Here is a 25,422-nt window from a genome sequence, read left to right as displayed (position 1 = left end):
CCTATGGGACTCCCAATCGGTTGTGATACAACCCAGGATCGAACCACGGTCTGTAGTGACGCCTCTAACACTGCAATGCAGTGCCTTAGACCGCTGCGCCACTTGGGAGCCCAAATGTGAGTTCCCTCTCGAAGATCAAAACAAACATGGTTTTTGACGTGTTTTAGAGTACCTTTTTTAAAACTATGCAATTCTTACTATTTAATCTTCGAGTATGTGTGACTGTGGTCAGTAGCATATAGGATTCTCATTTAAAATACACATCCCTATTGTTGCAAACTGGAGGAAAAGGTCAAACAAATAAATAAATGTTGAATATTGTATTGACTTGGTTATTTCGGCTTTGAACCATGGACTGGGTTCTTGTATGTAGGCTATGTTATGTAAATAAAATACTATGGAAAATGTTATTGCAATAATATAATTTCCCACCTGGGGGCGGTGTTGAGCTAATGTAAAGAGGAATGGAGACAATTGGTCTATAGATGGAGGTAATACATTTAGTCTATGACCTGTATAATAACTGGCGAAGATAATGGCGTCAACACACATGCATCTCAAATTAGAAATGTATTTCAAACAAGATGGTTTAGTCAAAATAGTCACATTTTATTGGCAACAGATCTTGTTTTCCCCTACATTTGGCATTTGATCCCCTCTGATGCACATTATTCTTCTTTCCTGCCATGTGGCTTCTCTGAATTAACACCAAATTTTCAAGTGTGACTCAATCAACAATACAAAGTTAAACACAGGAAAATTTATAGCTCTTTTCAGTCTGAGAACTCAAGCTTTCCTCTAAAGTGTGTTGAGAGGTGTTGTCCCTTTACACTGATCGAAGGTCAGTTTAGCTCTGTACCCCCTCATGATTATGGAGGACTGTGGATAGGATTGGATAAGGTAAACTGATCCTGTATCTGTGCTTAGGGAGTGACTATGCTCCAGCCCCTTGATATTCCATGTAGGGCCACAGCTCTTTTTCAAAACTCTGAATGCTTTATTGAAAATATGCATACATAACACTTCTCCTACACAACAATACAAAACAGTTAAATCACTTTTGTAATAACACATTAAAAACGCAAACAGGTCCCCATCCCCCAATAACTATTTTAATCTGCTACCAAAAACCCTTACTCCCCCACCAAGCCCTATCACCTCCAGAGAGAGAAATAGTTATTATTAGCATCATCAAATCATAAAAAAAATCAAAAGACAAAAGAACAGAGTAGACACCAAGTTGCATACAGACATAGAATATGTCACCAGCAGGTGAATTATAACTTTGTGAAAGCTTTTGAGTTCTTCACTTTTGATTTGCCTCAAATCTTCAGACATGACATAAGGTGTGGATGGGGAGTTCAAGTCCATTCAGGGGTCCAGGAGATGGAAGGTTCAAGAATGGGAGAAGGACCATTCCAGACTAACCTTACAACATGGAATCACACACACGACACCCACAGAGCCACTTTTGGGTCTCAAGCGTTTTAGTAAGGGCAGAAATGGTAACTGCAACCAACAGTGCCACAAAAATAGATTCCCCCCCCCCCCGGTCTTATTCCACAGACATGCAAGTATTCAATCACCGTACATTGAGTCTCTTTTTAAAGGGGTGGACAGTTTAAACCTGATTCTTATAAGGTAACACACTCCCAAAGCATAAACCACCACACTCATATTGGCATGAGTGTTACTGCGAATATTCACTGATAAAAATGTAAGAAGTGGTGGATAAGGTAAACATTTTACCCAAAAGACAAAACTAATTATAAGCGGAATAAAAAAGAATGAGGACACCAGTTGTCTGGTTATATTTTAATATGATAATACAGGGAGGGGTCAACCAAAAAACTAATGAAATGAGAACAAAAAATAAAACAAAATATTCAGTAATTTTTAAACATGTAATATCAGTTCATAGCAAATAGTCATTACATACCCCGAATCAGAAAGGAAGAAAGCTCTGTATGGTGCTTTCACCACTGATAAGGTGGACTGGAGAGAAGGAAAGGGGTGTTGTGCAGAAGTCCCTCTCGCTCCGTATGGGCTGTATGTAAGATGTAACTTTAACTTCAAGAATGCTGTACTACTGTGTAGGGTGCATGGAATTGTGGCGTGGGCCAGATTCCAATATGATCACTTCATCCATAAGACCTTGCCCTATACCTACCCAGTCCTGTCAGACTGGGGGATAAGAGCAGGCGATCATATTGTAATTGAGCGTTTGTAGGTGTGACTTGGGGTAGACCTCTGAATGTGAAGCGTTGTGTTTTGGGTATACATGTGGGTGTGTGGGGTGTTTGTGTTAGAACGCTCTAAAATTGTAATTCTATACGTTGAACAATAAACCTCTTTCTCCAACGCTACAATCGTTAACTCCTCATATGAAATGACCCTTTTCTCACAACATTGTTTACAGCTCTTTTGAAATGCATGTCATTCACTTTTCTTTTTTAAAAGTTTTCCCACAATACAGATGTAACGCCGATCCCTCAGTGCCTTTCCAATGGTAGGTGGTGGTAAGGAGAAATATAAAAAAAGCAAAGTCAAATGTAAAAAGAAAAGCCCCAGATTTTAAAAAAAGTTTAGAAAATGGCTCTAAAGTATTATTTGTTCCACAGATAGCGACCTCTATGGGGCTTTGGATTAACTCTGAATGGGTTTAAAAGCCTCTTTAAAATGTCACTGGGAGGAGGGGGGAAAGCATGATCTTCTGCTGGTGTGAATAGAAACACACAGGTCTGCATGCACCTGCATTCAAACAAACCACACGGAAGCGCACCCAGACACACATTGACACACGCACATACACAAAGAGGAAGGACAGATGCAGTCCTCAGTGTACAGAAAAGTTGCATGTACAGACAACAGTATGTCCTTCTTAGAGAGATACTCAACACGAGGGCTGCTTCACACGAGACCAGCTACCACTGAACCCTCCCCTTTAACAGTTCACCTTTCCCCCCCTCCCCACAGGTAGATCTAGTGGAACAGTTAACAGCCGAAGTGGGAGGGGGGAGATAGGGGGTGTCAGAGGGTGAGACTTTGTAGCGAGTTTGTTCATTTTAGACTATAAAGGGATAAAAATAGCTTTTCCTAATTGAGAGCGTTTTGTTCACACTAAAGCACTCCACAGCCACTACCCCTAGTTCAACCCTAGGATTCACCTGTTAAATGATAATAATAAGAATGCTGACTATCGCAAAAAAAAAATCAAAATAAGCATAGCCTTTGCGTTTTACTTTGTCGGTTGGTTTTGTGCAGATTTTCAGCCTTCGTCCAACAACTCAAGTGCAAAGAAAGGAGCTAGAGTCAGAAGGAGAAGATAAAAACAAACAGAAGGAAGAGTTGCTATAACTCCCCCACCTCTTTTAACCCCCCCCAGACACACATGGGTACATGATAGAGACAGAAGACAGACACGGTCCAATCAGTGTGGCTGGTCTGTAATGGCTGTCTGGAGAGACACCAGGCCTGTGACCCAGGGAGGAGGTGGGTTTCCAAGGGGAAGATTCAGGGGAAAGCCCCTGTTGTGGCTGTGGCCTTGTTTGGGAGAGGGGTGGAGGAGTAGGAAGCCAGCAGGGAGTACCAGTGGATCGGATTTTCCAGGTCACTGGTTCTGGATGAAGACCTGGTTTTCTAAGAGTGTGTTCATCCTCACCTCCACAGTTTTGCCAGGTCATGAGACGCAACTGATTTACTTTTGTTTCTGTTTTGTTTTGTGTTTTGTTAGGTTTAGGATTCGTTTTGATGTTTATTTGTTGTCAGTTGGTAAAAGAGAACAAGTCTTCCATTCCAGTCACCATCAACTGTCCATGTTGCTGCAGTTCTCTGGGGAGAGATGAGAGGGACATGAATTACCTGTAAAACCTTTAGCCGTTTTACGGCCATTGAGCTAACAAAATGCTAGCCGTAGTTACCGTTGAGTCCGTCCATCTCCTGTGTGTTGAGGAAGGGTGCGGGGCCCCAGACACGCACGGTGCCGTCGTCCGAGGCGGAGGCCATGAGGCCTGGGATGACAGGGTTCCAGCTAACGCAGTTGACTGTGCGAGTGTGCCCTGTCAACTCAGCGATGGGCAGCTCACTGCGCCGGTGCCAGATATACACCTTATGGTCTGAGGGGGAGGGGGAGGGGGAGAGTAGAGTGAGGTGGGGTGGAGGGGGTAAGAGAGGGGAGGAAGAGGGAGTACAATGGTATTAATATTGAAAAAGTGGCAAGGTCGACCTTCCTATGATATGCTGCAAGGCAAAGTCACTGACAAAGTCACTGCATGTGTATGTGTGTGAGAGATAATTGGGATGCAACCATAGTGAGGGATACAGCGGTGAACATTTATTTTTATTTTATTTTTATTTCACCTTTATTTAACCAGGTAAGCCAGTTGAGAACAAGTTCTCATTTACAACTGCGACCTGGCCAAGATAAAGCATAGTAGTGCGATAAAAACAACAACACAGAGTTACATATGGGGTAAAAAACATAAAGTCAAAAAATACAACAGAAAATATATATACAGTGTGTGCAAACGTAGCAAGTTATGGAGGTAAGGCAATAAATAGGCTATAGTGCAAAATATTTACAATTAGTATTAACACTGGAATGCTAGATGTGCAAGAGATTATGTGCAAATAGAGATACTGGGGTGCAAAAGAGCAAAATAAATAACAATATAGGGATGATTATGTGCAAATAGAGATACTGGGGTGCAAAAGAGCAAAATAAATAACAATATAGGGATGAGGTAGTTGGGTGGGCTAATTTCAGATGGGCTGTGTACAGGTGCAGTGATCGGTAAGGTGCTCTGACAACTGATGCTTAAAGTTAGTGAGGGAGATAAGAGTCTCCAGCTTCAGAGATTTTTGCAATTCGTTCCAGTCATTGGCAGCAGAGAACTGGAAGGAATGGCGGCAAAGGAGGTGTTGGCTTTGGGAATGACCAGTGAGATATACCTGCTGGAGCGCAGACTACGGGTGGGTGCTGCTATGGTGACCAATGAGCTAAGATAAGGCGGGGATTTGCCTAGCAGTGATTTATAGATGGCCTGGAGCCAGTGGGTTTGACTGACGAACATGTAGTGAGGACCAGCCAACAAGAGCGTACAGGTCACAGTGGTGGGTAGTGTATGGGGCTTTTGGAGACAAAACGGATGGCACTGTGATAGACTACATCCAATTTGCTGAGTAGAGTGTTGGAGGCTATTTTGTAAATGACATCGCCGAAGTCAAGGATCGGTAGGATAGTCAGTTTTACGAGGGCATGTTTGGCAGCATGAGTGAAGGAGGCTTTGTTGCGAAATAGGAAGCCGATTCTAGATTTAACTTTGGATTGGAGATTCTTAATGTGAGTCTGGAAGGAGAGTTTACAGTCTAACCAGACACCTAGGTATTTGTAGTTGTCCACATACTCTAGGTCAGACCCGTCGAGAGTGGCGATTCTAGTCGGGTGGGCGGGTGCCAGCAGCGTTCGATTGAAGCCTGCAGGTCCCAAACATGTTTGTTCTAGGGCTCAATATCAGCCATTACACCAATCCTGAGCTTAAGGAGTAGCTGATGCCTAAAATGGCTGCTGTTGGGTCTGTGGGGGTACCTTCGCTGCCGCTGGCGATGAAGTCTTCATTGTGTCCTCCGAAGCAGGAGTGGATGGTGTAGAAGCCCTGGGTCACACCCTGGTACTTCCTCACCAACACCCGGTCCTGCAGGTCCCAAAGATGCACTCCCTGTGGGGGGGTAGAATGGAGGGAGGAGGGGAGCAGTTAGACACTAAAGACAGCCATTAGCACGGCCAAACTCCTACTCCTCCAACGTCTCCACACACACACCCGCTTCAGTGTTCAGGTATAGCACCATATCCCCACTCACCTGAGTTGCTACATTTAACAAAGCTAATCTTCCGTTCTTGGAAACAGTGAAAGACATGATAGGGTGGTCCTCCTGAACTCTGTAAGAGACAAATTCACAACAAATATGGTCAATTACTAATCTGTGTTCTGTTCAATATCTGTATAGACAATTGTATAAGTAAGATTAGTAATTCAGAGCGCATTACATGCTCCAGTATTGCTTCATTTGTAGGTCTATTAATAAACTATGTATAAAACAATAAACACTTAGTAACTCATGTATCATTTGTTAATATATAAACCATGCATTATTTATTACTAAGACTTCTGTCAACATTCCCTTTACATATTTTGAGTTAATCAACTGATGAATACAGCCCTCACATGTTTCTGTCTGTTAGGTCCTCAAAGTTGTAACCCCGGATCCGCTGGTGTGTGTCTGACGCTAGCACCGTCCTGCCGTCCCCCACACACCAGAGGCACTGCACACGCACGCCCTCCCATGAGTCCAACAGGTTACCGTCCAGGTCCTACCATTAACACAACAATCAATCAATGAAATACATAGGTCCAAATGGATATAGTCCAGATCCTGGGAATCAATCAATCACACACAGGCCAGTCCAAAATGTTAAATCGCTCATGCCCCTAGAAACTCATAGAAAAATCAGACACACATTTTAGCAATTGCACAAATACAGTTTGTAACAAACACACCGACACACTAGATCCTGACAATCTGTTTTGGAGGTCAGCAGGTTCCTGTCTAGTCAGCTAATCAATAAAAGGTGTGAAGCTGCAAATCTAAAAGTAGCCAGTCCATATGCTATCCTGTATTAGTCCCTCCCCGCTGTAGTGTATTCATTCCTGCTGTCCTGTATCCTCCTCACATATCACCCTGTACTCTCCCCTCTACTCACACACTGGCAGGACAAACTGAAAGAACTAACTGGTATATCTGGTGGATAGATCACACACACACACACAGCAAACTGGTACAACACACCTTCCCACACCAATACTTACACACTGGTAGAATTGTCCCCTCTGTCCCCCGGTGACGAAGCGTTTCCCATCAGGGTTCCAAGCCACACTGGTCAGACTGTCCTCGTGGGACTGGCTCATCTTGGTCCGCAACTCTCCTGTCTGCCCACCAAGGGACAAACACCACTCAGTCAGTACAGACACTGAAGAGTTCCCAGCCTGGAGGTCTACTGCGTGGTTGTTTTTATCAGTCGCATTTAAAATCAGGGACTATCTGGCCAATAGATTACATTAATTGATGTTTCTATTTATCTAATTAACTCCAATCAATCATTCAAGCCCCATCCTGGACGGTTGCAGTGTATGCCTGCACCAATTGAATACCAGCAATAACAGACGGCGTTGCCGGGCAGTGTGTGTGTGGGTTGCAATACCTGGATGTTCCAGTGTGTGTGTGTGTGTGTGTGGTGTATGTATGTACAGTGGGGAAAAAAAGTATTTAGTCAGCCACCAATTGGGCAAGTTCTCCCACTTAAAAAGATGAGAGAGGCCTGTAATTTTCATCATAGGTACACGTCAACTACGACAGACAAATTTAGAAAAAAAAAATCCAGAAAATCACATTGTAGGATTTATTATGAATTTATTTGCAAATTATGGTGGAAAATAAGTATTTGGTCACCTACAAACAAGCAAGATTTCTGGCTCTCACAGACCTGTAACTTCTTCTTTAGAGGCTCCTCTGTCCTCCACTCGTTACCTGTATTAATGGCACCTGTTTGAACTTGTTATCAGTATAAAGACACCTGTCCACAACCTCAAAACAGTCACACTCCAAACTCCACTATGGCCAAGACCAAAGAGCTGTCAAAGGACACCAGAAACAAAATTGTAGACCTGCACCAGGCTGGGAAGACTGAATCTGCAATAGGTAAGCAGCTTGGTTTGAAGAAATCAACTGTGAGAGCAATTATTAGGAAATGGAAGACATACAAGACCACTGATAATCTCCCTCGATCTGGGGCTCCACGAAGATCTCACCCGTGGGATCAAAATGATCACAAGAACGGTGAGCAAAAATCCCAGAACCACACGGGGGGACCTAGTGAATGACCTGCAGAGAGCTGGGACCAAAGTAACAAAGCCTACCATCAGTAACACACTACGCCGCCAGGGACTCAAATCCTGCAGTGCCAGACGTGTCCCCCTGCTTAAGCCAGTACATGTCCAGGCCCGTCTGAAGTTTGCTAGAGTGCATTTGGATGATCCAGAAGAGGATTGGGAGAATGTCATATGGTCAGATGAAACCAAAATATAATTGTCGTGTTTGGAGGACAAAGAATGCTGAGTTGCATCCAAAGAACACCATACCTACTGTGAAGCATGGGGGTGGAAACATCATGCTTTGGGGCTGTTTTTCTGCAAAGGGACCAGGACGACTGATCCGTGTAAAGGAAAGAATGAATGGGGCCATGTATCGTGAGATTTTGAGTGAAAACTTCCTTCCATCAGCAAGGGCATTGAAGATGAAACGTGGCTGGGTCTTTCAGCATGACTGATCCCAAACACACCGCCCGGGCAATGAAGGAGTGGCTTCGTAAGAAGCATTTCAAGGTCCTGGAGTGGCCTAGCCAGTCTCCAGATCTCAACCCCATAGAAAATCTTTGGAGGAAGTTGAAAGTCCGTGGTGCCCAGCGACAGCCCCAAAACATCACTGCTCTAGAAGAGATCTGCATGGAGGAATGGGCCAAAATACCAGCAACAGTGTGTGAAAACCTTGTGAAGACTTACAGAAAACGTTTGACCTGTGTCATTGCCAACAAAGGGTATATAACAAAGTATTGAGAAACTTTTGTTATTGACCAAATACTTATTTTCCACCATAATTTGCAAATAAATTCATAAAAAATCCTACAATGTGATTTTCTGGATTTTTTTTCTCATTTTGTCTGTCATAGTTGACGTGTACCTATGATGAAAATTACAGGCCTCTCTCATCTTTGTAAGTGGGAGAACTTGCACAATTGGTGGCTGACTAAATACTTTTTTTGCCCACTGTATGTATGTATGTATGTATGTATGTATGTATGTATGTATGGGGATTTCCATACTTGGACATTCCAGAGCCAGAGTTCAGAGCAGTCATCAGGACCGCAGGCGATCAGGTAGGTGTCATCAGGGCTCCAGGCTAGGTAGGACACACCGTAGGCATGGCCCTCTAGGGTCCGCAGCAGCTTCAACTGGTGGCTCTCCTAGACACCACACAGACCAGGCTCTGGGTTAGCGTAAAGCACTAATGTGAAGACAGTAGATCAGGGGTCTGCAACAGGCTTAGTTGCGGTCAATTTGCAGTGTATTATAATTTTGTTTGCTCCAACAAAAATCGTCCCGCGGCTGAATCTAGTTGCCTACCTCTGCAGTAGATGGTGGCTATCTTTGCCATTAAAGCAGCAGATGACTCCTCCTATATGGCATAAAGTGGGAATGTACACAGCCGGTGGTGTGGGGGAAATGGACTTAGCGTGGTACTCACAGGGTCCACCTGCCAGATGATTACGGTGGTGTCTTTGGAGCCGGTGGCCAGCTTGGTGCCGTCGTTGGAGAATTTACAGAACCACACCTCGTTACAGTGCTCTGTGAGGATCTGCTGCGTGTAGCACGGGAACTGCTTCCTGTGGATGGGGTCAACCAGGAGAGAGAGGTCATCCAAGGATTAAACAAAAAGGCCAGAGAAAAAAAGGGGAGGATGAGAAGAAAATACAAGAGGAGGATAGTGGAGAGAGAGAAAGGTATAGAATGAAGAGGAGTGGAGGATAGTGGAGAGAGAGAAAGGTATAGAATGAAGAGGAGTGGAGGATAGTGGAGAGAGAGAAAGGTATAGAATGAAGAGGAGTGGAGGATAGTGGAGAGAGAGAAAGGTATAGCATGAAGAGGAGTGGAGGATAGCAGAGAGAGAGAGAGAAAGGTATAGAGTGAAGAGGAGTGGAGGATAGCAGAGAGAGAGAGAAAGGTATAGAATGAAGAGGAGTGGAGGATAGCGGAGAGAGAGAGAAAGGTATAGAATGAAGAGGAGTGGTGGATAGTGGAGAGAGAAAAAGGTATAGCATGAAGAGGAGTGGAGGATAGTGGAGAGAGAGAAAGGTATAGCATGAAGAGGAGTGGAGGATAGTGGAGAGAGAAAAAGGTATAGCATGAGTATTATAAGAGGAGTGGAGGATAGTGGAGAGAGAGAGAGAAAGGTATAGCATGAAGAGGAGTGGAGGATAGTGGAGAGAGAGAGAAAGGTATAGCATGAAGAGGAGTGGAGGATATTGGAGAGAGAGAGACAGGTATAGAATGAAGAGGAGTGGTGGATAGTGGAGAGAGAAAGGTATAGCATGAAGAGGAGTGGAGGATAGTGGAGAGAGAGAAAGGTATAGCATGAAGAGGAGTGGAGGATAGTGGAGAGAGAAAAAGGTATAGCATGAGTATTATAAGAGGAGTGGAGGATAGTGGAGAGAGAGAGAAAGGTATAGCATGAAGAGGAGTGGAGGATATTGGAGAGAGAGAGACAGGTATAGAATGAAGAGGAGTGGTGGATAGTGGAGAGAGAAAAAGGTATAGCATGAAGAGGAGTGGAGGATAGTGGAGAGAGAGAAAGGTATAGCATGAAGAGGAGTGGAGGATAGTGGAGAGAGAAAAAGGTATAGCATGAGTATTATAAGAGGAGTGGAGGATAGTGGAGAGAGAGAGAGAAAGGTATAGCATGAAGAGGAGTGGAGGATAGTGGAGAGAGAGAGAAAGGTATAGCATGAAGAGGAGTGGAGGATATTGGAGAGAGAGAGACAGGTATAGAATGAAGAGGAGTGGAGGATCGAGGCTCTACGGGTGAGACGGAGTTGGTAAACGATTGAGGGTGATATCTTATGTCCTCTTAACTCTTGCAGTGCTCAAAAATAACATAAATAAAAAAAACGACGTACCATTCCAAATACACAGGACACTTCTGTACAAAATGAGTTCAGAAAATTGCAGCACGCCATTGCATTACATGCAACGTTTATACATAGGTTCTGAGTTTTTCCTGACCATGTGGGCCCCGAGTTTCCCCAAGTCAGGTCAAAGGGTCAGGAAAACTCTATAATACACAAAGACCCTATTTTGAAACATGCTTTTCTATACAGTGAGGGAAAAAAGTATTTGATCCCCTGCTGATTTTGTACATTTGCCCACTGACAAAGAAATGATCAGTCTATAATTTTAATGGTAGGTTTATTTGAACAGTGAGAGACAGAATAACAACAACAAAATCCAGAAAAACACATGTCAAAAATTTTAGAAATTGATTTGCATTTTAATGAGGGAAATAAGTATTTGACCCCCTCTCAATCAGAAAGATTTCTGGCTCCCAGGTGTCTTTTATACAGGTAACGAGCTGAGATTAGGAGCATACTCTTAAAGGGAGTGCTCCTAATCTCAGCTTGTTACCTGTATAAAAGACACCTGTACACAGAAGCAATCAATCAGATTCCAAACTCTCCAACATGGCCAAGACCAAAGAGCTCTCCAAGGATGTCAGGGACAAGATTGTAGACCTACACAAGGCTGGAATGGGCTACAAGACCATCACCAAGCAGCTTGGTGAGAAGGTGACAACAGTTGGTGCGATTATTCGCAAATGGAAGAAACACAAAATAACTGTCAATCTCCCTCAGCCTGGGGCTCCATGCAAGATCTCACCTAGTGGAGTTGCAATGATCATGAGAACGGTGAGGAATCAGCCCAGAACTACACAGGAGGATCTTGTCAATGATCTCAAGGCAGCTGGGACCATAGTCACCAAGAAAACAATTGGTAACACACTACGCCGTGAAGGACTGAAATCCTGCAGTGCCAGCAAGGTCCCCCTGCTCAAGAAAGCACATATACAGGGCCGTCTGAAGTTTGCCAATGAACATCTGAATGATTCAGAGGAGAACTGGGTGAAAGTGTTGTGGTCAGATGAGACCAAAATCGAGCTCTTTGGCATCAACTCAACTCGCCGTGTTTGGAGCAGGAGGAATGCTGCCTATGACCCCAAGAACACCATCCCCACCGTCAAACATGGAGGTGGAAACATTATGCTTTGGGTGTATTTTTCTGCTAAGGGGACAGGACAACTTCACCGCATCAAAGGGACGATGGACGGGGCCATGTACTGTCAAATATTGGGTGAGAACCTCCTTCCCTCAGTCAGGGCATTGAAAATGGGTCGTGGATGGGTATTCCAGCATGACAATGACCCAAAACACACGGCCAAGGCAACAAAGGAGTGGCTCAAGAAGAAGCACATTAAGGTCCTGGAGTGGCCTGGCCAGTCTCCAGACCCTAATCCCATAGAAAATCTGTGGAGGGAGCTGAAGGTTCGAGTTCCCAAACGTCAGCCTCGAAACCTTAATGACTTGGAGAAGATCTGCAAAGAGGAGTGGAACATAATCCCTCCTGAGATGTGTGCAAACCTGGTGGCCAACTACAAGAAACGTCTGACCTCTGTGATTGCCAACAAGGGTTTTGCCACCAAGTACTAAGTCATGTTTTGCAGAGGGGTCAAATACTTATTCCCCTCATTAAAATGCAAATCAATTTATAACATTTTTGACATGCGTTTTTCTGGATTTTGTTGTTGTTATTCTGTCTCTCACTGTTCAAATAAACCTACCATTAAAATTATAGACTGATCATGTCTTTGTCAGTGGGCAAACGTACAAGATCAGCAGGGGATCAAATACTTTTTTCCGTCACTGTATATCCGCATAGATAATTGCCACCATCTTTACAGATGTCTACAGTAAGCATCGTAAAAATAAATGGTTGTCAGGTTGTCTGTTTTTTTGCACATTTCAGCTGTGTTTGGCAGAAACTGTCACCCTGAGTGTGTTGCTGACCGGCTGCAGACGTGGTCCAGGAGCAAGGTGACAGAGTCCAGGCTGCTGTCCAGTTTGGTGTTATGGTAGAGGCAGCGGTCTCTCTGCAGCTCCACAGCCTGTCTGAGCAGGGTCTGCAGCCGGCGTGGAGGCAGCATCACCGACGGGGGCAGGTACGCTGGAGAGGAAGTGAGTTGGAAAGAAGGACCAGGAGTTAAACTATAGTCCAGTCTGAAGTACATCCCTAGACCCCTGTGAAGCCCCGTGTGAGTGTTTGTGTATAAGGTGTCATGAGGCTGTGTGAGGTAGCGTGTGTATTTATATTAAGTAGAATGTGTGTGTGCAGCTGTTTATGAGGTACCATTGTAAACTCAGCAAAAAAAAAAGAAACGTCCCTTTTTCAGGACCCCGTCTTTCAAAGATAATTCGTAAAAATCCAAATAACTTCACAGATCTTCATTGTAAAGGGTTTAAACACTGTGTCCCCATGCTTGTTCAATGAACCATAAACAATTAATGAACATGCACCTGTGGAACAGTCGTTAAGACACTAACAGCATTCAGACGGTAGGCAATTAAGGTCACAGTTATGAAAACTTAGGACACTAGAGAGGCCTTTCTACGGACTCTGAAAAAACCCAAAAGAAAGATGCCCAGGGTCCCTGCTCATCTGCGTGAACGTGTCTTAAGCATGCTGCAAGGAGGCATGAGGACTGCAGATGTGGCCAGGGCAATAAATTGCAATGTCCGTACTGTGAGACGCCTAAGACAGCGCTACAGGGAGACAGGACGGACAGCTGATCGTCCTCACAGTGGCAGACCACATGTAACACCTGCAAAGGATTGGTAAATCCGAACATCACACCTGCGGGACAGGTACAGGATGGCAACAACAACTGCCCGAATTACACCAGGAACGCACAATCCCTCCATCAGTGCTCAGACTGTCCGCAATAGGCTGGACTGAGGGCTTGTAGGCATGTTGTAAGGCAAGTCCTCACCAGACATCACCGGCAACAACGTCGCCTATGGGCACAAACCCACCATCGCTGGACCAGACAGGACTGGCAAAAAGTGCTCTTCACTGACGAGTCGCGGTTTAGTCTCACCAGGGGTGATGGTCGGATTTGCGTTTATCGTTGAAGGAATGAGCGTTACACTGAGGCCTGTACTCTGGAGCAGGATCGAGTTGGAGGTGGAGGGTCCATCATGGTCTGGGACGGTGTGTCACAGCATCATCGGACTGAGCTTGTTGTCATTGCAGGCAATCTCAATGCTGTGCGTTACAGGGAAGACATCCTCCTCCCTCATGTGGTACCCTTCCTGCAGGTTCATCCTGACATGACCCTCCAGCATGACAATGCCACCAGCCATACTGCTCGTTCTGTGCGTGATTTCCTGCAAGACAGGAATGTCAGTGTTCTGCCATGGCCAGCAAAGAGCCCGGATCTCAATCCCATTGAGCACGTCTGGGACCTGTTGGATCGGAGGGTGAGGGCTAGGGCTAGGGCCATTCCCCCCAGAATTGTCTGGGAACTTGCAGGTGCCTTGGTGGAAGAGTGGGGTAATATCTCACAGCAAGAACTGGCAAATCTGGTGCAGTCCATGAGGAGATGCACTGCAGTACTTAATGCAGTTGGTGGCCTCACCAGATACTGACTGTTACTTTTGACCCCCCCTTTGGGACACATTTTTCCATTTCTGTTAGTCACGTCTGTGGAACTTGTTCAGTTTATGTCTCAGTTGTTGAATCTTATGTTAATACAAATATTTACACGTTAAGTTTACTGAAAATAAACACAGTTGACAGTGAGAGGACGTTTCTTTTTTTGCTGAGTATGTATTTAGGCTCCCGAGTGGCCTAAGGCACTGCATCGCAGTGCTAGAGGCATCACTACAGACCCTGGTTCGATCCCGGGCTGTATCACATCCGGCCGTGATCGGGAGTCCCATAGGGCGGCGCACAATTGGCCCAGCGTCATCCGGGTTAGGGGAGGGTTTGGCCGAGGTAGGCCGTCATTGTAAATAAGAATTTGTTCTTAACTGACTTGCCTAGTTAAATTAAATTTAAAAAATTATTGTGTGTGTGGAACATCTCATCCTACATCAAAGACAACACTCCTCAGTATCAGACGGATGTAGCTACAGCAGCACTGGACTACCCCATAAAGTCAAAGTGGAATGATGTTTTTCAATTTTTTGTATACAAATTAATCAAAAATTAACAAAATGAAATGTTTTGAGTCAATAAGTATTCAACCTCTGTTATGGCAAGCCTAAATAAGTTCAGGAGTAAAAATGTGGTTTAAAAGGTTACATGGACTCACTCTGTGTGCAATAAGTGTTTAACATGATTTTTGAATGACTACTTCATCTCTGTACCCCACACACACAATTATCTGTAAGGTCCCCAAGTTGAGCAGTGAATTTCAAACACAGATTCAACCACAAAGACCAGGGAGGTTTTCCAATGCCTCAAAGGTTTCCTATTGTTAGATTCTGGGAAAAAAAAAGAAAAAAAGCAGACATTGAATATCCCTTTGAGCATGGTGAAGTTATTAACTACACTTTGGATGGTGTATCAATACACCAAGTCACTACAAAAGATACAGGCCCTCTTTCCTAACTCAGTTGGCGGAGAGGACGGAAACCGCTCAGGGATTTCGCCATGAAGCCAATGGTGACTTTAAAACAGTTAGAGTTTAATGGATTTGATAGGAGAAAACTGAGGAATCAACAACATAGTTATTACTCCACAATACTAAGCTAATTGACAGAGTGAAAAAAACTAAGCCTATACTGAATACAAATATTCCAAAACATACATTCTGTTTGCAACAAGGCACTAAAATAAAACTGCAACAAATGTGGCAAAGCAATTCACGTTTTGTCCTGAATACAAAGTGTTGTGTTTTATTGGATTTGCCCCAAACATATTAATTGTTAAGGACTGGAGAGTTTTTCAGGAAAAAAATAAATAAACAGAATGGAGCTAAGCACAGGCAAAATCCTAGAGGAAAACCTGGTTCAGTCTGCTTTCCACCAGACACTGGGAGATGAATTCACCTTTCAGCAGGACAATAAACTAAAACAAGTCCAAATCTACACTGGAGTTGCATACCAAGAAGACAGTGAATGTTCCCAAGTGGCCGAGTTACAGTTTTGACTTCAATCTACTTAAAGATCTATGGCAACACTTTAAAAGGTTGTCTAGAAATGATCAACAACCAATTTGACCGATTTTGAAAATAATAAAATGGGCAAATGTTGCACAATCCAGGTGTGGAAAGCTCTTAAGAGAAACCTACCCAGAAAGACTTGCAGCTGTAAATCGGTGCCAAGGTGATTCTAACATGTATTGACTCAGGGGGTTGAATACTTATGTAATCAAGATATATTAGTGTTTTATTATCAAATGATTGTGTAGTGGGTTGACAAAAACAATGACAATTAAATACATTTTAACCCCACCTTGTAAATCAAAGGGTGTGAATATTTTCTCATGGCACTGTACACAAACATTCTCGTCAGAAGAGCCTGATTTGATGATGATAATGTGTTTTCTTGAATACCGAATAAGTCAGATACTGTTGTTATGGGGGAGGCAAGAGGGAGAAGCTGATTTGGGAAGTGGGCTGCTCATTCCATTGTTACATGGAGCAGGCCTTTTCTGAAAAGTTCCTTCAATACCAGCCCCTCATGTCACGCTTGGACAGCCTGGGATACAAATGCAAGTTGGTGGTGTTATATTTGGCAGTCTGGGCCACGTACAGTACATACATAGGCCTATGGTATGTGGCTTTCAGATTACAGGCCTGCCTAAGAGTAGAGCAAAACAACTGGCTAGGTAGTCTGCTCCGTTTCAGCAGTTATTGGCAGTATTTAAAATGTGTGTGCTCAGTGTTCTCACTCTGTAGCTTGTCTAGTAGTCGGCAGCGGGAGTTTGTGCCTTTGCCCTCCCACTCAGCCTTGGCACGCAGGTCCTCTGCATGGCTACACATCAGATACCTACACAACACAACACGAGTCAGCCTACAACACACACCTCTGGATAAATCACTGTTACGCATGACCTGTAATAACAGTATTATTAACCTGTATTTACTGTAATAACACTGTATAACCTGGTTATTAATCCAAAGACACAGATCGAACTAGGACAATGTGACGACTGATCAACCACTGATGCAAAGTTGGTTGTTAGTTTGTCCTTATAATATACATGTTTTCAATAACTGATATACCTACTGAGTATGCAGCAGTTGGCATGATTGTTTTCTTTACATGCTGAATATTTGGATAATGTCCAAGTTGTACTTGACAGCATAACAGTTGATGATTGACTTGTGTTGACTACTTGACTTATGTTAATCAAGTAATAGACGAACCCACTGAATATGTGGATGATGTTTGTGCTTGATTGATCAGATAGTTGATTGATATAATCGGAAGGGACTACAATGGCATACTGACTGTGTGGGGGGGAAGTGTGTTGAGTGACATTTTTATTAGGCTAGCTAGATTAATAAAGTGATTGATATGTAATGACGTACCCGCTGAGAACATGGATGCGGTCCGTGTTATACTTGAGCGGAGTGAGCTCTCCCCTGAGCACCTGCAGCGCCTCGAGAACCTTCCCGTCCTCCAGGTACTCCAGATACTTCTGCTGCAGGAGCAGGAACTTCATACGCTACAGAGAGAGGGAGGCAAGGAAAGGGGTAGAGATAGATGGAGAAGAGAAAGGTGGAGAGCGGGAGATGAAGACAGAGGGGCGAGGAAATTTGAGAAAATAAGTGGGAGGGGGGTTGATAGATTCAAAACACAACCCCCCAACGACTAATCCTGTGCTCCAAAGGGGGCAGGCACTCATACCAACATCGTTTGTGTGACAGGCAGCATTGCCATGGTGAGAGTGAACCGGCGCCTATGGTTGGCCTTGGGCACACGTGGTGGGCGTTGGCTTAACCCCGGAGACCTCACTGTGCCAGCTGTAACTGGCCACTTCCTTATTAACTTAATACTTGTGACAACAAACAAGAGTGTTAACCAGTCTGGGTATTTTGGTCAGTTGTGACTTTTCTGGTATTAATAAAGGGAGTTTGTCTTATCTTGGGCCTGCAGTGTCTGCCACAGCCCAAGAGACGACTTAACGCACTGTAAAACATAGACAGCATGTGCACACAACAGACACACACCCTGTGAGAAGGACCAACACAGTCTTACGTTTTCAATTATAACCATGACTCTGGCATATAAATTACCATCGGCAAGTGCCAACCATAATCATAGTAGCAGCCATTCCAGGTTGACATACACTACATCTCATTCCAAAATCATGGAATGGGGTTGGTCCCCCTTTGCTGCTCTAACAGCATCCACTCTTCTGTGAAGGCTTTCCACTAGATGTTGGAACATTGCTGCGGTGACATCTTCCATTCAGCCACAAGAGCATTAGTGAGGTCGGGTAATGATTTTGGGTGATTAGGCCTGGCTCACAGTCGGCGTTCCAATTCATCCCAAAGGTGTTAGACTGGGTTGAGGTCAGGGCTCTGTGCAGGCCAGTCAAGTTCTTCCACAACGATCTCGACAAACCATTTCTGTATGGACCTTTCTTTTGAGCACAGGGGCATTGTCATGCTGAAACACGAAAGGGCCTTCCCCAAACTGTTGCCACAAAGTTGGAAGCACATAATCGTTTAGAATTTCATTGTATGCTGTAGCATTAATATTTCCCCTTCACTGGAACTAAGGGGCCTAGGCCGAACCATGAAAAACAGCCCCAGGTCATTATTCCTCCTCCACCAAACTTTACAGTTGTCACTATGCATTCGAGCAGGTAGCGTTCTCCTGGCATCCGCCAAACCCAGATCTGTCCGTCGGACTGCCAGATGGTGAGGAGTGATTCATCACTCCAGAGAACGCGTTTCCAATGCTTCAGAGCTTTACACCACTCCAGCCGACGCTTGGCATTGCGCATGGTGATCTTAGGCTTGTGTGCGGCTGCTCGGCCATGGAAACCAATTTCATGAAGCTCCCTACGAAAAGTTATTGTGCTGACGTTGCTTCCAGGGGCAGTCTGGAACTCGGTAGTGAGTGTTGCAACCAAGGACAGACAAACCTTCAGCGGTCCCGTTCTGTGAGCTTGTGTGGCCTACCCCTTCGCGGCTGAGCCGTTGTTGCTCCTAGACATTCCCACTTCACAATAACAGCATTCACAGTTGACCGGGGCAGCTATAGCATGGCAGAAATTTGACCAACTGACTTATTGGAAAGGTGGAATCCTATGACAGTGCCACGTTGAAGGTCACTGAGCTTTTCAGTAAGGCCATTCTACTGCCAATGTTTGTCTATGGAGATTGCATGGCTGTGCGCTCTATTTTATATACTAGTCAGCAACCGGTGTGGCTGAAATAGCCGAATCCACTCATTTGAAGGGGTGTCCACATACACTATATAGTGGGGAGAACAAATATTTGATACACTGCCAATTTTCCTACTTACAAAGCATGTACTTTTTATCATAGGTACACTTCAACTGTGAGAGACGGAATCTAAAACAAAAATCCAATAAATCAAATTGTATGATTTTTAAGTAATTAATTTGCATTTTATTGCATGACATACGTATTTGATCACCTACCAACCAGTAAGAATTCCGGCTCTCACAGACCTGTTAGTTTTTCTTTAAGAAGCCCTCCTGTTCTCCACTCATTACCTGTATTAACTGCACCTGTTTGAACTCGTTACCTGTATAAAAGACACCTGTCCACACACTCAATCAAACAGACTCCAATCTCTTCACAATGGCCAAGACCAGAGAGCTGTGTAAGGACATCAGGGATAAAATTGTAGATCTGCACAAGGCTGGGATGGGCTACAGGACAATAGGCAAGCAGCTTGGTGAGAAGGCAACAACTGTTGGCGCAATTATTAGAAAATGGAAGAAGTTCAAGATGACTGTCAATCAGTCTCCAGACCTGAACCCAATAGAAAATCTTTGGAGGGAGCTGAAAGTCTGTATTGCCCAGCAACAGCCCCGACAACCTGAAGGATCTGGAGACGGTCTGTATGGAGGAGTGGGCCAAAATCCCTGCTGCAGTGTGTGCAAACCTGGTCAAGACCTACAGGAAACGTATGATCTCTGTAATTGCAAACAAAGGTTTCTGTACCAAATATTAAGTTCTGCTTTTCTGATGTATCAAATATTTATGTCATGCAATAAAATGGAAATTAATTACTTAAAAATCATACAATGTGATTTTCTGGATTTTTGTTTTAGATTCCGTCTCTCACAGTTGAAGTGTACCTATGATAAAAATTACAGACCTCTACGTGCTTTGTAAGTAGGAAAACCTTCAAAATCGGCAGTGTATCGAATACTTGTTCTCCCCACTGTATATAAAAGTATCTTGCATGCAGTCTTGCTATAATGCAGGGCAAAAAAATGCTATTTGTTTTTAGACATGCATAAAATAGGATAGCCAACCTCTTACAGTTAAAATGGATTGCATTTGCAATAACAAGCCCTTGGCTTACAGCTAGTAAGTGCAACATAAAACCCCACAGGTGCAAGACGAAGCTAAGCCACAGGAGACCATTTTGAGATCTAGCCTATCCTGTCTCCTAATGAGCTAGCTAGGTCTGATAAGTATAATTTAGTCTAGCTGCAGTCCTCTGAGTGTTCTTTAGTTGACATCTGAATGTGCTGTACCCATGGGAGAGGCGACTCCCCTCATTTACAATCGCAGAAGAGCTGAATGACATATGAACTCCATCTCAGGGCTCCACCAGAATATGCATGGATTTTAGGCTATAAGATATAAAAAAAATATATATAAATATACAAGATATACAGTTGACTGAATTAATCAATGATTAACTCAATAATCCAACATTAAACACTAGCAATGTGATTATACAACTATGCTTTTGTCGAATAATACTAGTGGTGGCAAAATGTAATTGAGAAACATTCCCTACACTTGCCATCTGACTAGCAAATGACTAAATGCAGGATATTATACCCCCATGTATGAGGATATCTGTTGTAAACATTCCATTCAGTCCCTCCAAGGCATTTCAGAACACTTGAAATTCCACAGTCAGAAAGGATACGCCTCACAAAGGGGGGACTTTCTATTTACATTTCAGTTATTTAGCAGACGCTCTTATCCAGAGCAACTTACAGGAGCAATTAGGGTTAAGTGGCTTGCTCAAGGGCATATAGACAGATTTTTCACCTAGTCGGCTCGAGGATTCTAACCAGCGACCTTTCGCGGTTACTAGCCCAACGCTCTTAACCGCTAGGCTACCTGCCGCCCACTTTCTAATCTAGAACAGTCAGGTTTGGGACAGAACCGTTCTAGAACCTGTGTATACCCTTTCACTGCATGGCTGACTGTCTATATGGTCAGGTTTGGGCTTACCACAATAGCGTTGGGAGAATGCATCAGTGCTCTCAGCTCGTTGAGATCATTCTCAGCCTGGACCAAAACAAAGAGAAAGAGGCAGGGGAGACAAATAGTTGGCTCAGCACTTTCTCTCCACAAAAACGACAAATCAAAACAGTTGACCACTACAAGGTACCACCAGAAACAACACTTTCTCAGTGGAGGAAGTCAATAATTGTCATTATCATGGTGTGCGAAGCCATTTTGTTGCTACAGTTCAGATAGTGCGCAGTAGTATCTGTACATTTATGGGATTTTACAAGCCCAAGGCTCTTGGAATGGGAGCATTTTGGGTCAATGTAGAAGAGAAAGTTCAGCAAACTGAGCTAGTTTTATGATCAAATAACACATTCTTAAAAAGACCCCTTAATAGGAACGTACATATATTTGAATCACAGAGTTCCAATCTTTTGATTGGCACCTATGTTTATTAATAGCACTGTTTATTTACTCCATATGTAGCCTAACGTTGGTGTTGTACATGTGATAGATACTTATACTTAGTAACAGAACCATGCTATTGGTACAGTCTCTAAAGTTAAGCATAGCATTATAGGTGCAGGTGTAACTATGGTAACCTGGGACCCACCTTGTCCCACTCCCCCTCCATGACGTGGTTGCGGAACTTCGTGGCTGAGGTATGTTCCAGTCTGCAGCCCGACTCCTGCATCAGCAGGTCCACTGTTTGACTGCGGAGAAGAGAGGGGGGAAACATTACCTCAATGTGTATTGCAAACGTTAACTGAACATTAGAACAACAAGACAGACATGAACGTACAGAATGTAAAGGAACTGAAATGTCAGCACAAAATCAAATTGACCAGAGGCGGATTAAACATTAATTGCCTAAATGTTTATAGCAAATGTTTCCTTAATATTGGCCAACAAGCCAGGCAATGGACCTGATATGTTTTACCAGACAGACAAAGGAGAGAATGAGGGAGAAAAACAGACATAACATCTAAACCATATCCAGCAATAAGAGAAGTGGCATTAGTTATCATTCTAGAACAGACCTGACAACTGAGTGCCTTTGTGTAAATCTCTATAAGTGTGCTGAAAAGGTGTCTGTGCTAAAATGGAGTGGAGGGAGGGTGTACTGACACCAAGGCACGATGACATCATCCTCAGGTATCAAAGAAGAGATTGGCGCAGCAGTGTTTTCAGCATCACCCTGCTGGGTCCAACACGGTTCTCACTTGCCATTCCACATTTGAAACGTATGGGTGTCAGTTCCATAGCAGACAATGCATGTATATATTCCCCATATAAACATACCCAAACAGGCCGTGTAATGGCAGTTCCACTGGCAAACAGTCAGTGGCGAGCAGTAGCAGTCTGGGTCTATCGAACACTGCATTAACAGTCCATTATGGTGACAGGGGCCAATTTAGCCATGGAGGGCTCAAAATAGTGTTCCTGCGGAGTCCCGATGGGTTCAGCTTGCGCTATCTATTATTAGATTCAACCAACGTTTCTAATCTGAAACAGTTGGTTAGACGCGAATTCAAGAGCCGCCATGAAACCATACCCCAGTGGGGAAGCCGTTCTGACTACTTCACGAGCCACTACCACCAATAATGATAAAACGAGTTAAATATCACTCTGACTAAGTGCATCCAGTGCTATACATTGCGATTTTGTATGTCCTTATTTATACTACTGACATTGTTGACATGAGTGACAGACTTATTTGCAGACAAATAAAGAAGATGACAATAACGTCAGATCACATAAGCAGTTCGAAAGATAAACGTAACAGTGCAGTGGTATGATAAGGGGGCTATATGATAGCTAATGGTTGTTGTCGTTGAAGACGAACGCCACTCAAAGGTTTCAAAAGAACCACTGAGTGGATACAAAATGCCCCCTTCCGTTTTTCTACTTCACAACAATTTATCACACAAAACTCCTATAATACCGACGTTCCCGTTGTAAAAACCAAATGTCAATGTAATAATAAAACCTAAGCCATCGAAAGGGACAAATAAGGGATAACAGAACAAAAAACTAACAGACACTGTGAAACAGCGTATTGTTGTTTTCCCTACGCACTTCTGCGCAATCCTCTAAATGCAGATATTTCATTTCAGAAAACTACTCTACATGGTGCCACAGTATAAATAAAACAGGCCAAATCTAATCGGCCCTCTCATATGACAGGCTATGATCAAATACGTCCTATGGTTATATACGTAATTTGTAGCCACAAATCATTATGGCTGTTTCGCTGGATTACAAGGTGATGTAATGCGATTTCAATCCGTGTAAAAAATATCGCTAGATAACATTATACAAGCCACAACACGCACAGTTCAACTAGCTAACTAGCCTAGCTACTCACTGAAAAAAAGTTGTTGATGTGAGGTCAATGTAGCCAACCAAATTGTGAAATGTCTTGTGTTTTTATTCTGTATAAACATCAGAATAAACACCATAACGAAGGCTAGCTAACAGTTAGTTGTGCTATCTAGCTACCACTCTGTATTGTGCAAGATGGACCCCTTCTCCTTCAACTAACGTTAGCTTGCTAGCTAACTACCCCCTCCCCCATGTTTGTCTGTCAACCGCAGAATTCCGTTTTTATCAACTGCCACCATGCAGTTTCGCTCTAAACACGCACAAATAAATAATATTTAATGTGCTTGTATACTTCAGGAGCTTTTCGTTCGAATGACACATCGTGTAAACTTACTTTAGCCCTAACCCGTCGAGATGTTGTCCTATTAATCGGATAACATCTTCTTCAGACTGCGAAAGTCGTTTCTTCTTTTTCATGGAGCCGACCTCCAAGCCCGAACCCGAGGATGTGGAGGCGACGCAGGACCCAGACCCCAGTCCCGCTCCAACACTATTCCCATTGTTTGTGCTGGTCAGAACCCCATTGGAGTGCGTTCCCGCAGCCGAGGATGACTCCCCGTTAGGTGCACTGTTAAGGCAGGAAAGCTCCGGATCCTGTCCCTGTCCTGCCCCGTTTGACTGCATGTTATTGCCGCTGAGATTGTTGACAGGGGTTCTGTTAAAGTGAATAGCAGAGGTGGCTTGGAGATGTGGAGAAGTAGTAGTAAGTCCCAAAACAACTCCAGAAAGGCCTGTCGCAACTGTTGAAGCCCCGGGCTCTCCTGCTCCCTCCGCCGCCGAGGCTCGGTGTTTCTTCCGCGGGGGCGGCGACGCTCCGTCGGTGTCCGAGCCGGAGGAGAAGGAAGCGGAGGCCAGAGTTTCCTCACCGAGAGCGGCCGTGGTTAGAAGCCGGCGAAGCCCCGGGTGGGAAAGGAGGTTTTAGCTCCCAGGATTCAGCCTTCGTAACCGGCTGAGAACGAACTGACTCTGTGGTAGCTAGTCCCGTCAGTCGCTCCGTTTTTGTTGTTGTTTCTCTCAAAACAGCTGCAACCCCCTAATGGAGTCCAGACACACATCATTGGTCCAGACACGCTGACGTAACCGGAAATTCCTATACTACCCTGCTTCCGGGTATAATTATATAACCCATAGGTGGCGCATGAGAACCAATTTCGCATATTGATTATGTTTTTATGATAACAATAAATACATTATGAGAAAATGTCAGGCAGAAATTGCTTCAGATACATGGAATTAATACGTGTGGCGAGATGTTCTACTCATTGTCAGTGTTTTTATTATGGTTTATATTCTGTGGAAACAGCCAGGATGATCGATCCGTGTACGGTTCGGTTCGTTCAATCAAAATCTGAATTTAAACAACAAAGACAGATAATCAAATTAATTCGTTTTTCTATGTCGTCCACAAGATTAACGTTATTTAAGTTCTGACATTGGTTTAACGAACGGTACACGACACGCCATCCCACCAACAAATTATTGGTACCATCCTACACAGTCTCACGGTGTGTAAAACATTGCAGTGCTTCCAAAACCAAAATAATTAGAAATATGTGGTATTCTGAAAGAATTGCGTAGTAATACGACATACATCAGTTTTTAGTCCTCTCTTGCTTCTCTGTGGATCTGTTACACGTCTTCCTCTTAAATTTGAATCTGAACTGAATGTTTGAGAGCTTTACAATGGGGTGAAAAATAGTCACATCCTCATACTGTCTCATAGTACCCATCTGCAAGGCATAGTGCTTCGAGGGGAAATATGCACAGTCTCTGACAGATTTTCAATGGGATGCAAAATTCATACATGGAGCAACAATTACCCCCAGAGGCCAGAAATAATACTGCAACTCACGGTCATTTCACCGTGCTGAGGATTGCAGAAATACTGTACTGTAGTAGTTTCAA

At 43.8% G+C, this 25,422-nt stretch overlaps 1 protein-coding gene across 3 annotated transcripts; it reads right to left on the bottom strand.

The window, feature by feature from the left end:
* Positions 1-587: 587 nt before the first annotated feature.
* wdr26b (WD repeat domain 26b) lies at positions 588-24,582 on the bottom strand. 3 transcript variants are annotated; one of them, XM_041860459.2, is made up of 14 exons: positions 23,852-24,582; positions 21,746-21,845; positions 21,133-21,189; positions 17,260-17,396; positions 16,617-16,714; positions 12,710-12,884; positions 9,358-9,496; positions 8,936-9,076; positions 6,867-6,986; positions 6,225-6,370; positions 5,860-5,938; positions 5,588-5,717; positions 3,921-4,115; positions 588-3,831 (listed from the first exon to the last, which is right to left on the bottom strand). In XM_041860459.2, exons 1-14 carry the CDS (start codon positions 24,139-24,141, stop codon positions 3,806-3,808), a joined length of 1,833 nt encoding a protein of 610 aa, XP_041716393.1. In that variant the 5' UTR covers positions 24,142-24,582; the 3' UTR covers positions 588-3,805. The 3 variants fall into 3 exon arrangements, with proteins under 3 accessions (XP_041716393.1, XP_041716394.1, XP_041716395.1); XM_041860460.2 differs by having other exon boundaries at positions 12,728-12,884; XM_041860461.2 differs by lacking the exon at positions 23,852-24,582 and adding an exon at positions 23,501-23,617.
* Between the last annotated feature and the right edge of the window lie 840 nt (positions 24,583-25,422).

This window comes from Coregonus clupeaformis, chromosome 33, assembly GCF_020615455.1.
Source record: "Coregonus clupeaformis isolate EN_2021a chromosome 33, ASM2061545v1, whole genome shotgun sequence".
NCBI lineage: Eukaryota > Metazoa > Chordata > Actinopteri > Salmoniformes > Salmonidae > Coregonus > Coregonus clupeaformis.
The sequence above is the reverse complement of the archived record's forward strand: the minus strand, read 5'-3'. Positions and strand labels throughout refer to the sequence as shown.

Excerpts from the sequence above, each read along its gene's own strand:
- wdr26b (XM_041860459.2), bottom strand. The coding sequence starts at position 24,141 with ATGCAGTCAAACGGGGCAGGACAGGGACAGGATCCGGAGCTTTCCTGC. Across the intron at positions 21,190-21,745 it reads TGGAGGGGGAGTGGGACAAG|GCTGAGAATGATCTCAACGA; the intron begins GTGGGTCCCAGG and ends GTTTTGGTCCAG. Across the intron at positions 12,885-16,616 it reads ACTACTAGACAAGCTACAGA|CGTACCTGCCCCCGTCGGTG; the intron begins GTGAGAACACTG and ends CTTCCTCTCCAG.